General features: G+C 45.9%; 1 protein-coding gene across 3 annotated transcripts in view; it reads right to left on the reverse strand.

Annotated features, from left to right (window-relative positions):
- CDH13 (cadherin 13) overlaps positions 1-19749 on the reverse strand; it is a 1400946-nt gene that overhangs the window by 987959 nt on the left and 393238 nt on the right. Inside the window, exons 1-2 of one of the 3 annotated variants that reach the window (XM_078063201.1) lie at positions 18528-18845; positions 7644-7665 (exon numbers count right to left, since the gene is read on the reverse strand). The exons of 1 other annotated variant lie outside the window; for it this stretch is intronic. In XM_078063201.1, coding sequence (XP_077919327.1) covers positions 7644-7665; positions 18528-18607 — 102 coding nt within the window. In that variant the 5' untranslated portion in view covers positions 18608-18845. Of the gene's footprint in view, positions 1-7643; positions 7666-18527; positions 18846-19749 lie in introns of those variants that run through there. One more of the 3 variants, XM_078063199.1, reaches the window with a different exon arrangement.

The raw sequence follows: 19749 nt of genomic DNA on the forward strand, positions 1-19749 counted from the left end.
TTTCCTAACTCAGCAATCTCATCCTAATATTTCTTTGTCAAATTGCTCAGAAATACCCTAGCTTCTTAAATGTCCTTTGAAACCATCATAGCATCTTATTGGTTTCCTCATAAATTAATGAATTAATGTTTATATTTACCAGAGAGTCATGGTTTTACCTTCTGAAAAATTATACATGGATAGTAACTTGCTACCAGTTTTCACAGAGCCAACTTTGGATTGTGGCTTCTAGAATGGGATGGGGTAGAGACAGTCATTCCTGTGTGCTGGGTGAGCATGAAGCTCTACACTTAGACCTGGTTCCCTCACACTCACATTACTGACATTTGGGTTGGGATAATTCTTTGTGGTGGGGGCTGTTCTGTGTACTGTAGGATGTTGAACAGCATCCCTGGCCTCTACCTACCAAATGCCAATAGCTCCTTCTCCCCCAGTTGTGACAAGCAAATATGTCTCTAGACATTACCATATGTCCCCTGGGAGGCACAATTGCCCCCATTTGAGAACCACCAGTTTAGACTGTATTTCACAAGTAAGAATCATGGGCAATATCAGAAAGATCAGCAAAGATTCATAATGGCACACAAAGAATTATTCTGGATGGGATTCAAAACCCAATGGCTATAGGGCACCTGGGTGGCTCAGTTGTTAAGCATCTGCCTTCGGCTCAGGTCATGATCCCAGAGTCCTGGGATCGAGCCCCGCATCAGGCTCCCTGCTCAGCTGGAAGCCTGCTTCTCCCTCTCCCCACTCCCCCTGCTTGTGTTCCCTCTCTCACTGTCTCTCTCTCTGTCAAATAAATAAATAAAATCTTAAAAAAAAAAAAAAAAAAAACCAATGGCTATAGACCTAGCTCTTCTCAAACACCCAGCAATGTCATTGTTTGTCATTCTCCCCTTGGATCTATAATCTCTACAAGTTCAGCAACTGCAGCCTCTGCATGTGTATGGGTCACCTTAGAAACCTTAATTCAAAGAATAGAGCCTAGAATTTAGTAGGTGCCAATTGTGACCAGGGCTTGGTAGGTATCATATGTATACACAGAACATATAAATGTATTTATATGTATATGTTATATATGTGTGTATACATATATATGTGTATCTATTACATGGGTGTGCATGTACTATATATGTATACGTCTGTGTGTATATGTGTGGTACGTGTGTATATGTGTATGCATTATATGTACATACATACACATACACTACATACCAATCACACATACATATAAAATCAAAGGGGTGGCTGCTAAGTCAGATGAAAGTAGAATATGCCACCCTAAACCTGCCACTTTGTCATAAGGATTATTTTAAGCTGAAGGCAACTGAGAAGGAGGAGGTACAAGAAAACTTCACTACCCTCTTCCTATTTGCCTAAAAACAAGACCTGAATTCATAAAGGTGTCCCTCCTCCCCTCTACCAAGAAGGACAGATATTATTCCGTACAGACAACTTCAGATCCTTACCAATGGAGAAGGCACTGACTTAAACCTGCATAACAAATCTCATTCTTGTTTTCAACCCCATTACCCCTCACAACTGGCTTGCCCACACCTTTCTCTCTCTTGTCTTTAGCCTAAGATGGTATTTAAACTGGAGCTCTAAGCCACTTTTGAGAGTTTCTCATTTTTTCCCTGGTTATCTACCATGTACACAGGAGGTATACATATTAATAAGCTGCTGGCTTTTCCCTTGTTAATCTTCCTTTTCCTTAAAGAGTCTCAGATAAAACCTAAGATGAGGTTTGCCTCCCCTACACAGACTTCCCAGATACTTCTTTCGTCATCACCCCAGGTCTTCCAGTCTGCCTGTGTAGACCACAGCTGTCACTGAAGGCATCCTGTGAACACAGCTCAGGGTCTCCCAGAAGTAAATACTTATGGCCATAATGGGATAGAGCAGAACCTTTGGCCTCCACTTCTGTATCTCTGTGGTCTGTACTCTGTCATCTCTACTTTCTTCAGGGGAGCATATTTCCTGCCCCAGACACATGTTTCCCTCCTTCACCCGGAACAACATCAGAAAGATCTCTCTTTCCCCACAGCCCACTGGAACAGCAGGTTTCAAACTGGAGGGAGCAACAGAACCCCCTAGAAGGCAGGTGTGTAAAGACAGCGATAGCTGGGTCCACCCCAGAAGCTCTGATTCAGTAGGTGCTGAGTGGATAATTGCCTTTCTAACAAGCTCCCAAGTGATGCTGACACTGCTGGTCCTGATGGTGAAGGCCCAAACTCTGAGACTCCGGAGTCCACAGCTTGTTCCCACATTTACCCTGTGCATCACTATCTCATGACATACTCTATGCAAGAGTTCCCTTACCCCTAGGAATTTAAGAAGAGCATTGGAAATGCAGCATGGGGCAGTCCCTCTTTGAAACTCAAATGCACAATAAAGTCTCAGAGACATTCAATTGTGAAAAACAAAACACAACCTGCTTCACTTCTGTGGGTAAGTCCAGGGTTTCCCAAAATATTAGCTGATGCAACCTGTTTTTTCCAGGACCCTTATTAACATCTCAAGGAACCAGTACCTCTTCAGAATACATTTTGCAAAACACATTGGAAAATCATACACTCGTGTGGTTCTGTGTAATCACCTGTTGCTACCTGGGAAGGCTTTAAGAATCTAGGTGGCCCAGCACTCTCTGCCACCCCGAGGCCAGCCACCTGGGAAGCCAGATCTCAGCCAGAACACTTTCAATCCCAGCTCCTGTCCCAGCTCAAGTCACAGCTGCTCTTCCAGACTGGAGAGCCGGGAAGATATCTATAGTCCCTCTGCTTTGTCTTTATAAATCCTCACCCTCCAGTACCACAAACAGGCATCCTGGGCTGGATCCAGGGGCAAGCCCTGCTGCCCTTTCCTGTTGTACTGTGCTTGGCTAATGGCTTCATCACTCTGCATTTTAAACACGAAAGACAAATACAAACCATCAACACGAGAGTGAAGGCAGAGAGGAATAAATCTCATGTTTACAGAGTTTGGGAATCAAAAGATATCTGGTGGGGGAGGCAGGTGCTGAAGGGGGAGTGTTTTTGGTGGGGGTGAGGGCCTCGATTTGGAGGTGCTGAGTGCCAAGTGTAAGAGCAAAGAGCTCCTTCCCCTGCCCTAGACCTCAGATATCTTTTCATTGCCAGGCCATGAAGTCTTCATCTGAACAGCCAAGGGGTGCCAAACATTCTTGTTAATTTGGATGAATCCTTTCAGCAATCTGGTATCAACTTGAGTACAATGACAATTAGCATATCAATTAGTTCTCTCCCCCTTGTCCTCTTCCCTCTCTCCCAGTTCCTGACCACTTATTCTTACTTTTAGAAGTCAGCCACACTAACACACCTTCTAACACACACTGAGACCCTATAGTCTCCGGGTCTTAGGGCCAGTACCCTACACCAGACCCACCGGGGCACAGAGGGGAATAATAACTGGTGAGAAAAGAAGGATCTTAATGCACTTTGTAAATCTGCAAAACAAAAGTGAAGAACCATTGCTTCATTTCTGATAAGCCGAGTTACCTCTAGCTCTGGTTGACTAGGGTTGATTTTAATTAATAAAATGTGTGAAAACCAGTATGCTTCAGGCCCAGAACTGCCTGCGTCACTTGCCAGCCCCAAGTTCCTCGGTATATGTCTGCCTCAGTTTTCTGATCTCTGAAAGGAGGTTGGATGATAGGGCCCTTTTGAGGAATAGTAGGGTTAATGTAAGTAAAGAGAGTAGAATGCCACTAGCACTTGGTGAGCACCTGTAGGAAAGCTCAGGGATGGCCACACAAGAGCCCTGAGGTTGGACTGCCTGAGTTTTGCTTGCTTTTCTATTGAATAACAGCACTATTGAGACAAAAGCCACATACTATAAGTTTCACCCTGTTAAAGTATACAATTCTGTGGTTTTTAGTATATTCACACACTTGTGCCACCATCATCACTGTCTCATTCCAGAGCATTTCCATCACTCCCAAAAAGAAATCCCATGCCCATTAGCAGTCCCTCCATTCCCTGCTCCTCCCACCTGGGGCCCTAGGCAACAAATACTCTACTTTCTGTCTCTATGGATTTGCTTGTTCTGGACAATTCTTTCCATTTCATGGAATCATACAGTATTGCCTTTGAAACTGCTCAAGTTCGAATCTCAGCGCCAGAGCTCAAAAGCTGTGTGACCTTTAATCCAGTTCTCCTGGAATTTCCCCATCTGTGAAATGGAATTAAAATCACAGTAGATACATGGTAGAGTCTTTAGGAGGATTAAAAGTGCTAATTAATACATCTAAAGCACTCACACAGGGCCTAGCTCATAGTAAGCACTACTTAAATGTTAATCTCCATTACTGCTACTACTACTATTATTACTTGTATGCTGTTCCCCTGCCCCAAAGCATGTGGCTGGTAGTGGGAACCCAAAGACGAACAGAGCACAGAGAACACAGCTCTTGCCCTCCCCGGTACACAGCCTGGTGGGGATCATATGATTAAGAAACCAGAATGAATACAGTAAAGTCTTATCACATGCACGTTTAACTAATGGAAATCTAGCTCTTCCACCAAAAAGAGAAGGGAAAAGAACAATTTAAATACTGCAATTAAATTCTGTAAAATTATATCTTGCCTATATTCTTTATTATGCACTGTACATTACGGCACGTATTATACATTGTTACATACTGACTACAGTACAGGGATGCATATGCAAAACCACACACACTGCAATTTAATGGGCAACTTAAGATATTTCAAGGTTAATGACAACTCTGTGTTTGCCTTAAACCTGGACTTTATAATCTAACCCCTGAGTAAAATGCAACTCTATTGTGTGTCAACAATAGTAACAATTCAGAATGATTCCAGACAAATGAAATCAAACCAACGAGCCCTTGGTTGAGGTGGGTTCCAGCGGGTTCCAGCTGGTCAACACCCATTTGCCAAGCAGGACTTCTGCCTTCCACATACTCACAGTCTCATAGTGAAAATAAACCATATAAGCATAATCACAAGAGGTTGTTGAGTAGCAGAATGGGGTTTAAGAAACAGATGGAAATAATCTATCACCCTACAAGCTGACAAGACAGGCAGATAGATATCAGAAGGACTGTGCTTTCCACAGAACTCACCACATGACACACATCATGTATCTGCCTGTTTGTTTTATAATGTCTCTCCCCCCAACTAGTACAGAAGCTCACCAGGTTAGGGGCTTTGTGTACATTGCTTATATCTGTATTCCCAATGCTGAGAAGAGTGTTGAGCACTCAATGGGTGGTCAGTAAGATTTGTTGGTGAAGAACTGAATGAAGGTAACTGTTTAGACAACCTCTACTTTTCTCCCATCTTATGTCCCCCAAACACCCATACTCTGTTCCTCCAACCTCAACTTGCTTATTCCTTGTTTATAAGTAGTGGGAATATATCCATGTCAAAGATGATGCCCAACGGTAGCATTCCAGGGCTTTGGCATACTGGTACCATCTAGTGGGAAAGAGAGTATCTGCAGGTGGGTGCTAAACCAAACTCAGTGGGTTAAAAAAAATAAAAAATAAAAAATAAATAACCCTTTCCTTTAACATAAGCTCTACTGAGAAAGTTTCCAGTAACATATGACGGAGGCAACTGGTATCTGTTATAAACTCATGCCCTACTCTGGGCATAGACTGCCAGTCCAAGCACCTGTCATGCCTCTCTATTATTCTGCTCAGGACTTTTCCAAAACCATGGTTGCTCCCCCAGAGCCACAAAGGCTCATCAGGGAAGCAATGAGAAATTAATGGTGCCAGGGGTCACCCTCGATCAATGGAAGACGGGCATAGTGAATATACACCCCAGCCTCCTATCCAGCAAAGGGACTCTTCTGAAGCAAGTTTTACACAATTCTTCTGAGGGGCCCCAGCAGTAATGAGCCCCAGCTGCCCAGGACAGTAACCAGCTCAACAACATGCTCTTTGTTGGCTTTCCTTCTTTCTTAATCCTCACTTCTGTGTCTTAGAATCATCTCTCAGATTAGCTCGCTGCATCCAAGCCTATATCCCCATCACTGTTTGGAGGAATGCAACCTAAGATACAGTGTTCAACACCAATACACCTTTGGGTGGTGAGGAAGTCTTAAAAATTATAGTCCAGATAATTACTACAAAAGCCAAATTATTATATATTTTAGTGGTTGTCTGAGAATTGTGTTCCTTAGTTAATCTTTACTTTGATCCAAGTTAACATGGAATAATCCCATGGTACTATCTTCCTAAAGAAGTATTACATCCTCATGGTAACAACAGGCCAAAGAAAATGTCTGGTTTCTCTCCCTGGCCTTGACCCTCTCCCAATTTGACCAACTGGTGAGGTGGCTAATGGTTTTGATCAGAAGTTGGCTAACTACAGCCCGAGGGCCAAATACAGCTCTGCCTGTTTTTCTAAATAAAGTTTTATTGGAACAGAGCCCAGCCCATTTGTTCACATTTTGTGTGTGGCTGCTTTTATGCTACATTGATAGTGTTGAGTAACTGCAAAAGAGACATATATTTATCCTACATATATTTATTCTTTATAGAAAAAAGATTACATACCTGTAGTTTAAATCTTTGGTTGCCATATTTTTAGATTCCCAAAAGCAAAATTTCAAGAAAAACAAAAAATAGAGAATGGACAAAGTTTTGCCAACAACACTTTACCACTCTATTTACCATGATAAATAGAAGACAAAAAAGATAGGCAGTTAGTTAATTAACTTTTTACAAACAATAGGACATTTCATCCCTAAAAAGTAGAAAGGTCATTGCACCAGAACAATGAACTTTCTATCCCAAGAGAGGGCTGTGGATAAACTCAGAACAACTGCTTATCCCATTTTAACTGTTTTACAGCACCATCACTATCCAAAATGATTGTATTTACTTATTTTTGCTGTTTGCTGTCTTTCTCGCCCATTAGAACATAGACTCCATGAGGGCCGGCAAACTTGTCTTTCTTAATCATTGCTGCTCACCCAGTGTAAAGCATCATGCTTGAGATACAGTGGTTGATCAGTTAATATTTGTTAAATGAATGACTTAAACGTGAAATGTACAGATTGGAGTGCACAGACCCAAACGTCCTGAGAGAGGCAGAAATGCAAGGCCACCATGCGGACTGGTAAGGACTAGGTCCAAGGGGGGAATATGTACATCCACCTGCACAGGGGCTCTGTGAGTGCTCCCTGTTCTGTTGCCAGTGTGTACGGCAGTGCCAGGCACATAACAGGCATTCAGCAAAGGTTCATGGAATCAATGGTTAGCCTGCCTAAAGGCACTTAAACTGAATTAAAAAGGGGGGAAAAAAGAAAACTCTTTTGGTAAAACAGAACTACACTTGAGGTTAGATTCAGTTCCGTTGCAATGCCCGATAGATCGGTTTGTCTCAATATAGCCACAGGCTGTATATTTCTCATTTCCTATGGACTAGGGAAAACATTATTGTAGACAGTAGCACTCAGGATACACTGGAGCTCCTTGGCACTCCTGGGGAGGAATGCCATCCAGCCTTAGAGCTTCGCAGCAGGCAGGAAACTGCCAGCAAATTTACCTCTAGAGCATTTACCTGGGCTGGAAGCTGCGGAGGCGCCACACCCTAGCTGAGTCCTGTGTGGCTATTCCTAGTAAGGTGGCCATTCTTACTGGGTGAAACAGTATGGGTGGGTTGTTTGCCCCTGGTCAAAAACAAGGACTCAGTGACAACACAAATAACCCTGGGCTAACCCAGGTTGCAATCATTAAGCCAGACAGGAGACCCAGGTCCCAGGCCCACTTTTAGACACCAGGAATTCAAAAATGGGGTTACTACATGCAGCCATTTTGACTCCAGGAGAGCCAGAAAACAAAACAGTCAAAGGAGAAAATTCCTACATCATTTGAGGGGATGAGGAAGGAAGCTTTTATACATGAGTGAAATATGGAGGAAAATGCACATGCACAGGAATCAGAAATGCATGGGGGAGATGAACCATGAGAGAGATCGACTGAAAAACAAACAGGGTTCTAGAGGGGAGGAGGGTGGGAGGATGTGTTAGCCTGGTGATGGGTATTAAAGAGGGCACGTTCTGCATGGAGCACTGGGTGTTATACGCAAACAATGAATCACGGAACACTACATCAAAAACTAATGATGTAATGTATGGTGATTAACATAACATAATAATAAAAAAATACAAAAAAAAAAAAAAAGAAATGCATGGGTTCAATCCCTGGTCCCAGTTCTCAGTGGCTGTGTGGCCTTAGGCAAATAACTCAACCGCTCTGAACTTCTTTCCATTGTATATAAAATGAGGATAAGAATAGTTGTCCTAAGTGTTGCAATACAGATTTGACATAATATATGCAATTGGCACATAGCAATAAATTGTACAGTATATTTACTACAGGTATTTTGATATATTTTAAATAATAATCATAAGTGCTCATAGTACTAACATGTACACCCCCACACATGCTGCCCTGATAAAGCGTCCGGGGAAACAGCTGCTAAGAAGATACATCTAGAAGATAAGATCCCACCAGATCAAATGATTTTATGAGGCATGAAATCCCCAGGGGAAGTATCTTGGGGGAGCTACCAATATGGGAATTGGCAAATCCTTCCCCAGAGAGCAAACTTCATTTTTTTTTAATGTCTATGCATTTTAAATACACAAGCATTTTCTCCCCTCTGAGTTAGTTAGATGATCAAGGCCAAGGCCCCATGGTACCTGCAAGCTACAAGTTCCCTTGGAGCAGAGCGTGTGGAAGTTAATACAACCAACATTCCTTTAGCACCCAGCATCTGCCAATCATGGATGAAGTCACAAGCATATGCTTATTTAACTAAAACCCTGCTGGGCTGGTATAGGTGTTCTCTCTCCTTGTTCAGACACAGGAGGAAACAGAAGAGGAAATGCAGCATGCAAATGGCCAGGATTCAAACTCACTTCTTAAAACCTCAGAAGTCTCCCTAACTCTCCTAAGCAATCTGAGACGTTTGCTCCTCTGAGTCCTGGGAGACCATAGGCCCCGATTCACCTCCAGCACTTTCCCTATTCGGGACCAGGTATGTATTCATCTCTGAATTCCAAGCTAGCACCATTCTTGGCATTGGGTAGATTTTAGTAATTATGGGAAGAAAGAAGAAAAGATGGATAGAAGGGGTGCGGGGAGGATGGGAAAGGTGAAAGAATGGGAGGGAAGGCAAAGCAATCTCCCCTTCAATGCTGTGTTAGTCCCTGTGGTTTCCTATGGTAACAATTACCAAGTTCGTGTTATTTCAGCTATTTATTTTCTTGTTTCTTTTTTTAAAAAAGATTTTTATTTATTTATTTATTTATTTGAGAGAGAGAGAGAGAGAGCATGAGGCGGGGTGGGCAGAGGGAGAGGGAGAAGCAGGTTCCCCGCTGAGCAGGGAGCCCAATGTGGGACTCCATCCCAGGGTCCTGGGATCATGACCTGAGCCAAAGGCGGACACTTGACTGACTGAGCCACCCAGATGCCCCACAAAATATATTTTCTTGTTTCTTAATGGCTGCCCCCCGGTAGATGGCAAGCCCCGTGAGAACATGTCCTATGTCCATCTTGTTTACCTATGAATTCCCTAAGTGCCTCAATAAAGGCAGACACCTGTGCATCCCCCCTTCTGAGGATAGAGTGCCACTGTGCCACTTTTTTTTTAAGAGAAGCCAGTTGTTTTTTTTGTTTTTTTTGTTTTTTTTTTTTTAAAGATTTTATTTATTTATTTGACAGAGAGAGAGACAGCGAGAGAGGGAACACAAGCAGGGGGAGTGGGAAAGGGAGAAGCAGGCTTCCCGCCGAGCCGGGAGCCCGATGTGGGACTCGATTCCGGGACTCCAGGATCATGACCTGAGCCGAAGGCAGTCGCTTAACCAACTGAGCCACCCAGGCGCCCGAGAAGCCAGTTGTTATACAAATACCAACATACCACTCCCTGGCACCCCGCTGAAGATTCTGCTACTCCACCTGGAAATGTAAGAGTCACCAAGGCCACATCCAACATGCTGAAATGAAGACTTGTTAACATTCGCAAAGTGATTGCTGAAAGTAGTAGATCATTATTTGCTTCATGTAAGAAATATTTCTAGTGCTGCTGATTGAATGTTCAAGAAACGATTAAAGGGCTTGGCAATGTTTCTCCCAAATATCTTTTGCATGAAAAGCCTCAGAGATTGGTTAATTATAGAGGCTACACATCAGTCTCTCTAGACAAGGGCATTTCAAAGCCCCCATAGTGCCCATCCCAGATGCGAGCACAGATTGAATCTGTGGGCATTAGTGTAACTGGGGCCTGGGACGCCTCTCCTGAGCAGCGTTACTGCAGCCTGGCTAACACCCCCATGGAAACAATGGCCCTCAGACCCTGTTTATAATGTCAATCACCTGGGTTCCTTGTTTGGGCGATTGGCAGGAAGCTGCCAACTGAAAGAGTCAGAACTCAAGCCTTCTCCTTAACCGCTCCCTGGCCCTTGCTCTGCCATCTCCGAACCCAGGTACACAGCCCTGCCAGGTTCTGCCCTTAATGTCTCTTGGATGCTCTGAGGAGTGGTACCTCTATTTCCCTCGCTTGCACTGCCACTCCCATGATCTCAGGCCTGGCCTGGCTTCTCCCTTCCGCTCGTACCCAGCGTCAATCCATCTGCTACACTGCAGCCGGGGTGACCTTTTCAAAATGAAAATCTGACCTTGTCACACTACACCGTCCCCTTGTTACTTTCCATGGCTGCCCATTGCTCCAGGACAAACACCAACATCCGGGTGGTGGCTGCCAAAGCCCCAGGGGCTCTGGCCCTACTCGGCAGCTCCTGAGATCATCCTCTTTCAGCTACACAGTATTTCTTCCTGCACAGAGACTTCCCCCAGGCTGTGCCTTCTGCCTGGAATGCGTTTCCCTGCCTACACCTTCTGGTGTTCCCTTGTCTGTAAGCCTCACTACTCCTCCAGACGGTGGCTCAAGCATCAGGCTATGAAGGAAGCCTCTCAGGTCCTTCATCTGAACCTAATGCCTTCCTTATATTCATTCATTCATTCATTCATTCATTCATTTGTTTGCTGAAGGCCGGCTACACACCAGCACTGTTCTAGGCCCTGGAGATGCAGAAGCAAACTGATCAGACAGTAGCATGTGCTCTAGCGGAGCTTATATTTAGTGGGGGAGAAAGACAGGCACAGATGAGCAAAACACACAGGACAACATGCCTCACACAACTGCATTTTCTTCCATCATAGCAGTTGCCTCTATTTTGAGTTATTTCTGAATTGACAGGGATCTCCCCTGCCAGGGGCTCTCTCAGGATCTTAACCCCAAGAGAGCAGAGACTGGGTCGGCCTCACTAGTAGCTGTAACCTGAGCACACAGTAGGTCCTCCGTGGACAACACAGATATTGACTGAGTCCACTTAGCCCCAGGTAAATCTCCCTGAAGTTAAGTTACTTGAGTGCTTGGGGTTTAGGAAGGACAGCCCCTAAGGACTGAATCCCTAACGCCTCCCTGCCCTTTGGGAAGATTTCCTGCAGCCCCTCTGGCTGTAATTCTGAGTCGGAGCAGGAGTCAGCAAACTTTTTTTGTAAAGGGTCAAATAGTAAATATTTTAGGCTTTATGGGCCATATGGTGTCAACCCTGTTGTTATAGCACAAACTCAGCCACAGACAGTTATATAAATGAGTGGGCATGGCTATGGTCCAATAAAACTATTTATAAAAACAGGCAGCAGGCAAGAATTGGCCCATAGGCCACAGTTTACAACCCCTGAGTTAGATGATCCCAGATGCCCAGCAGCTTATGGCAGTTGAAGGCAGAGGCTGTGTGGCCTGAGACAGCTCCGGGTTCTGCTGCCAGGGTCCAGTCACCTTCTGCAGGCCCTACATCAGTTGACAGGGAGATGACCACAGAAGCTCAAGCTTCGGGCATTCGCAGGCACCATCTCGTGCAGCACGTGGAAAAGCAGTTCCCTGCCACTACCAGAGGAAAGAGACTTTGGCCTGGAGGCCGCATAAGGCAGAGATGGAGGCTGCCACATTCCTTGCCGGGTCCCCAGGCTCCTCCATAGGCTGAGCTCATTTCCTGGCCCTGCCCAGGCATGTGGCAGGGCTGCTCTCAGCTGAGCAGCTGCTGCCCTCCACCCCAGCCCAGCCTACACTCAGCTGGGAGACACAGGGGCTTTGTGCTTCTATAACAGATTGGGTGACGCTGGGGCCTTTGAAATGAGACATGACATGTCAAAACGTGCCTATTGCTAATGCTAATTTTCAGGAATTTGACTTCTGTTGGCAAGTGACAGAGGAAAAACATTTTTTTTTTTTTGGTATGTGTGTGTAATTATATTTACCCTGATCTTTGGAATCTGAGGCTATGGAAAACAAGTTATCGGAGGCCCACCTATTTGTAGGGGATGGATGGACAGATTAATCGAGGATTTATGGAGGCAGAGGACATTAATTCTAGCATTAACACTATGTGAAGACTACGTTGGGTGTTAACTGTTAAAAGCAGTTATAAGAACATTACACAAATTCCAGTAGGTGGTAGAGGTGACAATGTCCCGTGTATAAAAGTACTCTAGGCAACAAAGCTACGGAGCTAACATTACCCTGAAGTTATAAATACTCTGAAAGCTAACTCAGTGCTCCGAGAGTCCCCTGCAGGGCTGAGTACAAGAAGTTATTGTGAGGTTTTGATGATACTCACATTGCGGGTGAGCAACACTGTGGGAATGACAATGCTCAGACTGCCACCGTATTCCAAGGGTACTGATGCTCTTGGTATAACACTGGGCACAGTGCACTGGGGATTACCTATTATCCAGTACTCCCAGAGTCCCTTGACTGCAAGGTTTTGGGTGTACCAACACTCTGGTGTACCCACATCGGTTTTACTCAAAGCTGCAGTGTGTCATTTCTCTGGGTGTAACTATTACTCATGGAACAATGATCTGGGTGTCCCGGTGCTCTGGGTACCCCTATCACCCAATGGCACTGACAGTAGTAATGTTCTCAGGATGGAGGTGTGGATCCCCTTCATCATGTTCTTCCAAAGCAAGTCTCAATCTAGTTCAATCATAGTGATCAGAAAGAGGTTTGTCCCTTCCTTTTCAAGTAGCCTATCACTAAAAACTTGACTATATCAATTTGATTAAGCCTCAAAATTTGTGAAAGCAGAAGTTCCCAACACAAATGGCTATGGGGCAAGTGGGTAAATGTAAGTGAGTACAACTGGCTGGACGAGTAGTGGGGACTGGTAGGGACTGTGGCAAATTACAGAGGCATGTCCTTTTTTTTTTTTTTTTAAGATTTTATTTATTTATTTGACAGAGAGAGACAGCGAGAGAGGGAACACAAGCAGGGGGAGTGGGAGAGGGAGAAGCAGGCTTCCCGCGGAGAAGGGAGCCCGATGTGGGGCTCGATCCCAGGATCCCGGGATCATGACCTGAGCCGAAGGCAGACACTTAACGACTGAGCCACCCAGGCGCCCCAGAGGCATGTCCTTCTTAAAGGGGGCAGTAGTAACTCTGCTCTAGTGAAATGTGGCCAAGTGGGAATGAAGCTCTAGGACTGCCTGACCTTCTGACATTTTAAGAAATGCAAGAAACCTGGATTTTTTTTATTTTACAATTTCCCACTTTTCAAAACATTTGGTCAAACAAGATACATCCACGGGCTACATTTAGCCTGTGGCTGCTACTTTGCACCTTTTGCCCAGCAGCCAGAGTTATAGAATTGGGATGGATGAGCTTTAGCACCACCAGGCAGATATCTCAAGGTTCAACCTGCTAAGCCAAAGAGTGACCCATTCACTAACATGAGCCCTGGCTCAGTATGTGTTTCAAGTTTGAAATGTCATTTCTTTTCCTCCTTAGCCTGCCCTTAGCCGCTTCTCTCAGTAGAGAAAGAAATTGCTTTCTCCCCTAACCCTAGCATAAAGCCACTACTTACTGCCTAATGAAAGGGATCCTACAGTCCAGCCCATAATCATTTGCGCTGTCTGCTCAGGGAGGTGGAGTCAGGCCTGGGATCCCTAGGTAGCTACAGAGGAGACAGGCTGCAGGGGATTGTATTGGCAGCGTCATTCAAGAGGGTCAGATTCTCTCAGGCACGTGGGCGTCTTGCCCACAGCTAAGTGGAAACAATACCAAAACCACTGGTTACTTGATTTGATTCTGCCCAACTGATTATTGTAATTGGATGACAGACATATTTCCCTCTCCTTTTCAACTGATGCTGGAGGGTGTGCGAATCTGGCTCATGAGTCATTCTTCTGGGTAGTTACCTAATGGGGAAGATTATCTCCTTTCACAGGCGAGCTGTGCCTGCCTTTTGGCTGCCTAAAGAGTAAAACCAGGTCCAAACAAAATCAAATGCCAGGAAATTTCAGAACTTCCCCACATTTCGTATGGCATTGTCTACAAAGGTCTTTCAAACGTTCCCTGCTCTATTACTCAGAGGGGATACATAGTTGGAGAATAACACAGAAAAGAACCAACTACAATAGGGAATAAAGGAGGAAAGAAAAGAGGAAAGATACTCAGTGCAAAATGGCAGGACTTCTCACTGGGGAAACTTGCAGCAAATAATTGGGAATAAGGAAAATAGTTGGGTTTTGATGGAGCTACTACACTGAAGTTCTTTAAAATATATAAGCTGTAGATTCAGAATTTTGTAATGCTGTGAATGGAGCCCTCTTCTGGAGAAATTTTTCAACAGGTATTAAAATAAGATCAAAACACACAGAGATGGACATACACAGACACAAAGAAGTAGGAAATACTATGGCTATGTCGATGATGTGACTGTCACTGAACCCATAGGTTGTCATTTTCCTTCCCTTCCACCTAAGAGAAATTAACTGGACTCTCTGAACAACTGTCTTTTTGGAAGGAGGGAAAGAAAGAAGGATAGTCTCAAGAACCTAGATGCACTTTTACCTAAACAGTGAACCTCAAACTGAGATTCAGTGCACACATGCAAATGCTGGTACTTTATATGCTGCAGTTACTGGGTACATTGGTTTGCTGGGCAATTCCACTGTAACACATAGGAGATACTTCCAGAAGGAAATAGATTTTATTTAATGGAAAACCCAAGGGCTAAAGATAGAAAAGGAGAGAAGGGAGGGAGGCAGAGCAGAAGAAATTAGCTAAGATGACTGTTGGGCTTTTAATATAGACTGTGGCATTACATAAACTCCAGATCACATATTCAGCCTTGCAGTTTATTAAATCTCTTTGGGGACTTGCTAAAAAATTTGTTCAGACATGTGAACTCTACCACTTTGATTCTTTTCACAACTTATGTCTCTGTTTCCCCAGTGCTTTTGAAATCTTACGGGCTGTCACATGTTGAAGCCATCCCAGGGCAGGGGGTGCTCTCTGCCACTCCCATAGTCTTTTCTCCTTATCAGAACGGTTCTGCAAATAAACACTTCCCTGAACATATAATAAACGATATTTCAGAAAACACTGATTCTCATTTAAAATCCTGAAAAATCAAGATTCTGACTCCAAAAAAGAACTCCCCATTTTAAATCAACATCTCAGGATTCTGTGGAACATTTTTGGTCACTCCCAAGTGACTGCTCCCCAAACCTAACCACTCCCTAAAATTCTAATTCTTGGGGGAATACTCATTCATTGTTAGAACTTTTGGCTAGTTGTAAGTGATACCCAAATGGGGGTGGGGGGTGGGAATCATACTTACAGTGTAATTTCTATGCCAGGGCTCCTTGATCTGTTCCACATTCATTATTTATCATAGCTAAATGCCAGAGGCCACTTCTGGAACCGCCCTTCCCAAAACACCCCAGGGGAGAAGAGAGGTGACTTTTCCTCGACTTTGCCAGCTTCCAGCCATTGTTGCCTAGAATTCTTCCCCCTTCCAAAATGTCTAAAACAGCAACCAGCCAATAACCGTACAGAGATTGATGGCTTCCAAAGCCGGACCCAGAGTATTACAACTGCAGTGGAAAAACACATACATGCTTGCCTGAACACCACTTAGGACCAAGTGACTAATGTGCTTTATTACATTGTTTTTCCCTTTCTTCTGTTTTCTCTCTGCCTTGAGAAAGTTTTGTTTTTGCTTGTTGACTCAAAGCCTCCAAGACTTTCCCCACTTTTCCCTATGGCACACAGAGCTGTGCACTTGAATCTCTTGCCGATTAAGTGAATTGCACCGAAATGATTTCTCTGCAAGGTGCTATTGCAACCAGGATATCAATTAGTGTCCTAATGTGGACATTTGCTCTGATTATGCACAACAATCTAAGAGAGAAATAAGCCTCAGAGAACAGGCAATTCAATTCCTGGTAAAACCTCTGCTTCCCCATGCTACGGAACTGAGGGAGCTGACAGCCTTCAGACCCACCTGTGCCATCTGGGCCCAGCGAGAGAAGACACACCAGTTGCTTTACGAAAGGTATCATGTGAGAAGCCCCTAGTGCACAGGGATTGCTGGGCGCTGCCATGTGGTCTGCCTTGCTCAAAGGGAGGAATAACTTTGGGCAAGCCCTGGAATCCTATCTGAGGTCCAAGCATGCTGAGAGAGAAAAGGACTATAAAGTCCTGGGGAAAGGCTGTGGGAAGTGCTCCCAGACACTAACGCTTCCCAGTGTGCCAGGCCTCACGGTAAATGCATTACCTAGGACATCCTGTTGAATGCAATTAATCTGCCTGGCAATCCCAGGAAGGTGATAAGATTATTTTACAATGGGGAATCAGAAAGCTCAGAGATACTAAACAACTTGCCCAGGGTGGTACCACCAGCGTATGGCAGAGAGGATCTGTCTGAATCAGAGGCACATTCTGAACCACCCTTCAAAAGGGGGATATATATACATACATACAGCCTCAGGGACAGTCAGACTCCAGAAAGTCTGGAAAACTGGTTCACGGACAGGCACAGAATTTGTGACAGGACTTAAGGTTGCAGGGACCCCCAAGAGAATCAGCCAGCAAAGCCCTGGTGTTAGAGGAGTGTAACTGCGCAGTCCTGAATGGGGGCTGTGTATCCAGGGAAGACAGAAATCCTAAGTGGGGGAGGGGCTCAACAGCCCGGCACCTTATCCTGCCCCCAGGCACTAACATCCACCCAGTAACCCCCACTTTATATCATTTCCATGGTCACAGCGCTCCTGGGACACTGGCCCATTTCCAAATTCTAACTCCAACATTGATCTAGCAGTGGCCTCCCTTAGAAGGCTGCAGTGTATCCCCACATCCCAGCCAGCCCTTGCCTGGGATCCTAGCTGCCTCACCAAGCCCCCCTCACCCAGGCACTCACACGTGTGCCTGTTCCCCCGGCACTCAGGAGTCCTGGCCAGGAACTCAACACCCATTCCTAGCACCCAAAGGCACTCCCTGTCTCCTTCGCTCCTCTCTGGCCCTGCCTTGATCTTACCCACCCACTTGTAAGCTGCCACCTCATCCGGAGTCCCATAGGCTTCACGGGAGGCCTTGGGGGACTGGGTCGCAGCGCCCTCAGAACCTACAGGCCCCAGAGCTGGGCTGGGCGTGCCCCTCGGCTGCCTGCACCTCTGGTCTGGTCTCCTCGGAGTACTGCTTTCCTGCACACAAACTTCCCGAGATCTTCGAGATACAGAGGTGGTTGCCCAAGAACCAAGTCTCCATCGCACCCCACCCCCACCCTCTCCGGGGTCACCGGCCCTTCCCTTGTGCCTCAGCGCTCTGAGGGTTAACAGGCAGCTGCAGCCCTGGTGGGCAAGGCTTGAACTTTTCTCTGAGCTCCGCGCCCGCCCGGGGAAGACAGCAGAGGCGGCAGTCGGGGCTCAGAGCCGGAGCTCCAGCTGGCTGGACAAAGGGGGCGCGGGGGGCTGGGGCCTGCGTCCTGGCGGGGAGGGGTGACGGGGGTGGGGGGGGAGACGCGCTCCCATCCAGAGGTCGGGAAGGAAAAGAACCCCGATGCGGGCGCGGCCAGAGCCGGCGCCTTTGAGCGACAGCAGCAGCCGGGCTGCAGCGCTAGGCTGGCGTGAGGCGCCTTCCCGAGCGCCGCGGGGCTGGGCGAGGGGGCCCGGGCGCCCCGGGAAGTCGGCAATGCCAGGCCGGCCTCTCCAGCCCGGCAGCCAGCAATCCGGACCGGAGCCGCGCTTCCCCGCTCGGCGCTGCGCTGGGGGAAACCACGACTCCTTGGAGTCGCCTCCAACTGAGTCTTTCTCCAATGCATGAGCCTCAGGAGGAGACGAATTAAAGTTACCCCACTTGATGTAGGCGAGAATGTCGCCCCTGCTTGCAAAAAAAAAAAAAAAAAAGGACTCGGGAGCTCTCGCCTCCTCCCACAAACGTACACACACACACACACACACACACACACACACACACACACACACACGAAACCCGGAGTGAGAAACCAGGGCCCCCCTAGGATCTCCTGGGCTGTGAATGACCTCCCTTCGAGCCCCAGGCTTTTTTCGCCGCCGCGCCCCAGAGTCTCCCGACCCCCGAAAGCCCCCTCGCCCTGCCCGCGCCAGGCAATCCGAATGCAGAAACGGGGCGCGGGGTGCACCCCACAGCCCCTCTTCCCTACCTGGGACAGGAGAACGCACAGAAGGAGCGGAGTTCTCGGCTGCATTTTGCCCGACTAGAAGCGCCCGGCGGCGTTTTCATTCATGGACTTGGCTGCACTGAGCATATTTTCCGTGGGAGCCAGGCTTTGAGGAGAGGCTCTGCCTCACCAGCCAGCCAACTTCCCAAATAGATCAGCGGCAGCATCACGAAAGCATTGGGTAGAGGCTGATGACCAGGACCAATGGCTTTACAAGACGGATTCCTTCATAAAGCTCCCTCGTTTTGCATGGCAGATACAGGGCGAGCACCTCGCACAGAGCAAGTCCCTCGGAGGCGGCAGCCCGTTTGCTTTTTTGGACTGTTGGGGCCCAGCCACACAAATCACACTGGGCAACGCCAGCCGATTCCACTTTTGCAGAGAATGGAATTGCACCGGGGACCGGCAAACACTTCCAGCCCAGTGCAAAAAGATTCTCTTTATTAAAATGTTAATAAGATCCACTCTAATTCCAATCAATCAAATAAAATGACCCCAGCAGTTCCAATCCTTTCCACGCCTGGTAAGACTTAGTGGTGGATTTTTTTTTTCTTTCTTTCTTTCTTTCTCCTCCTAATGTGGCCCAAGTCATGATTGTGTTTAGTGTTTCCTAGCCATCTCACAAATCACAAAGACGACAGATCAATTCTCGCTTGCAGAAAAAAAATCCATCAAGGGGTAATAGATTTTATTAACTGCTCAGGTGAGAGTCTGCTTGGCCACCTATTCCACAAATGTGCATCTGGCACCAAATTTGAAGCCATGATTTAATGAAACTTTTTTTTTTTCTATATGGATGTGATTTTTCAGAAGCTCCTACGAATCTCCAGGGACTGAGAATAGTCATAGTTGCTGCTCAAGAGGTTTTATAAGTGGCGGTGCTATAGGAATAGGATAAGAGGGATATATAGGTCTACCTTTCCCAGTAAGAACCTAAGAATATGCAGTAAAGATCTCACTTTGTCATTTCCACGCAGCCGCCTTCTAAAAAGGATTTAAGGTATTTTAAAATAAAAGACATTTGTGCAGTAGAATTGATGCAGCCAAAATAAAAAATAATCTAGGCTGGGAGGAAAAATTCAGAAAACTGAAATGCTAAACCAAAACTCTAGTATCTTTGCTCTGATTTGGATCTGAGCTTCCTGGTGGCCAAAGCAATAAGAGAAACATGTAAATTATGTAGTTCTTATTATAGAAAAATGTA

This window comes from Halichoerus grypus, chromosome 15, assembly GCF_964656455.1.
Source record: "Halichoerus grypus chromosome 15, mHalGry1.hap1.1, whole genome shotgun sequence".
NCBI lineage: Eukaryota > Metazoa > Chordata > Mammalia > Carnivora > Phocidae > Halichoerus > Halichoerus grypus.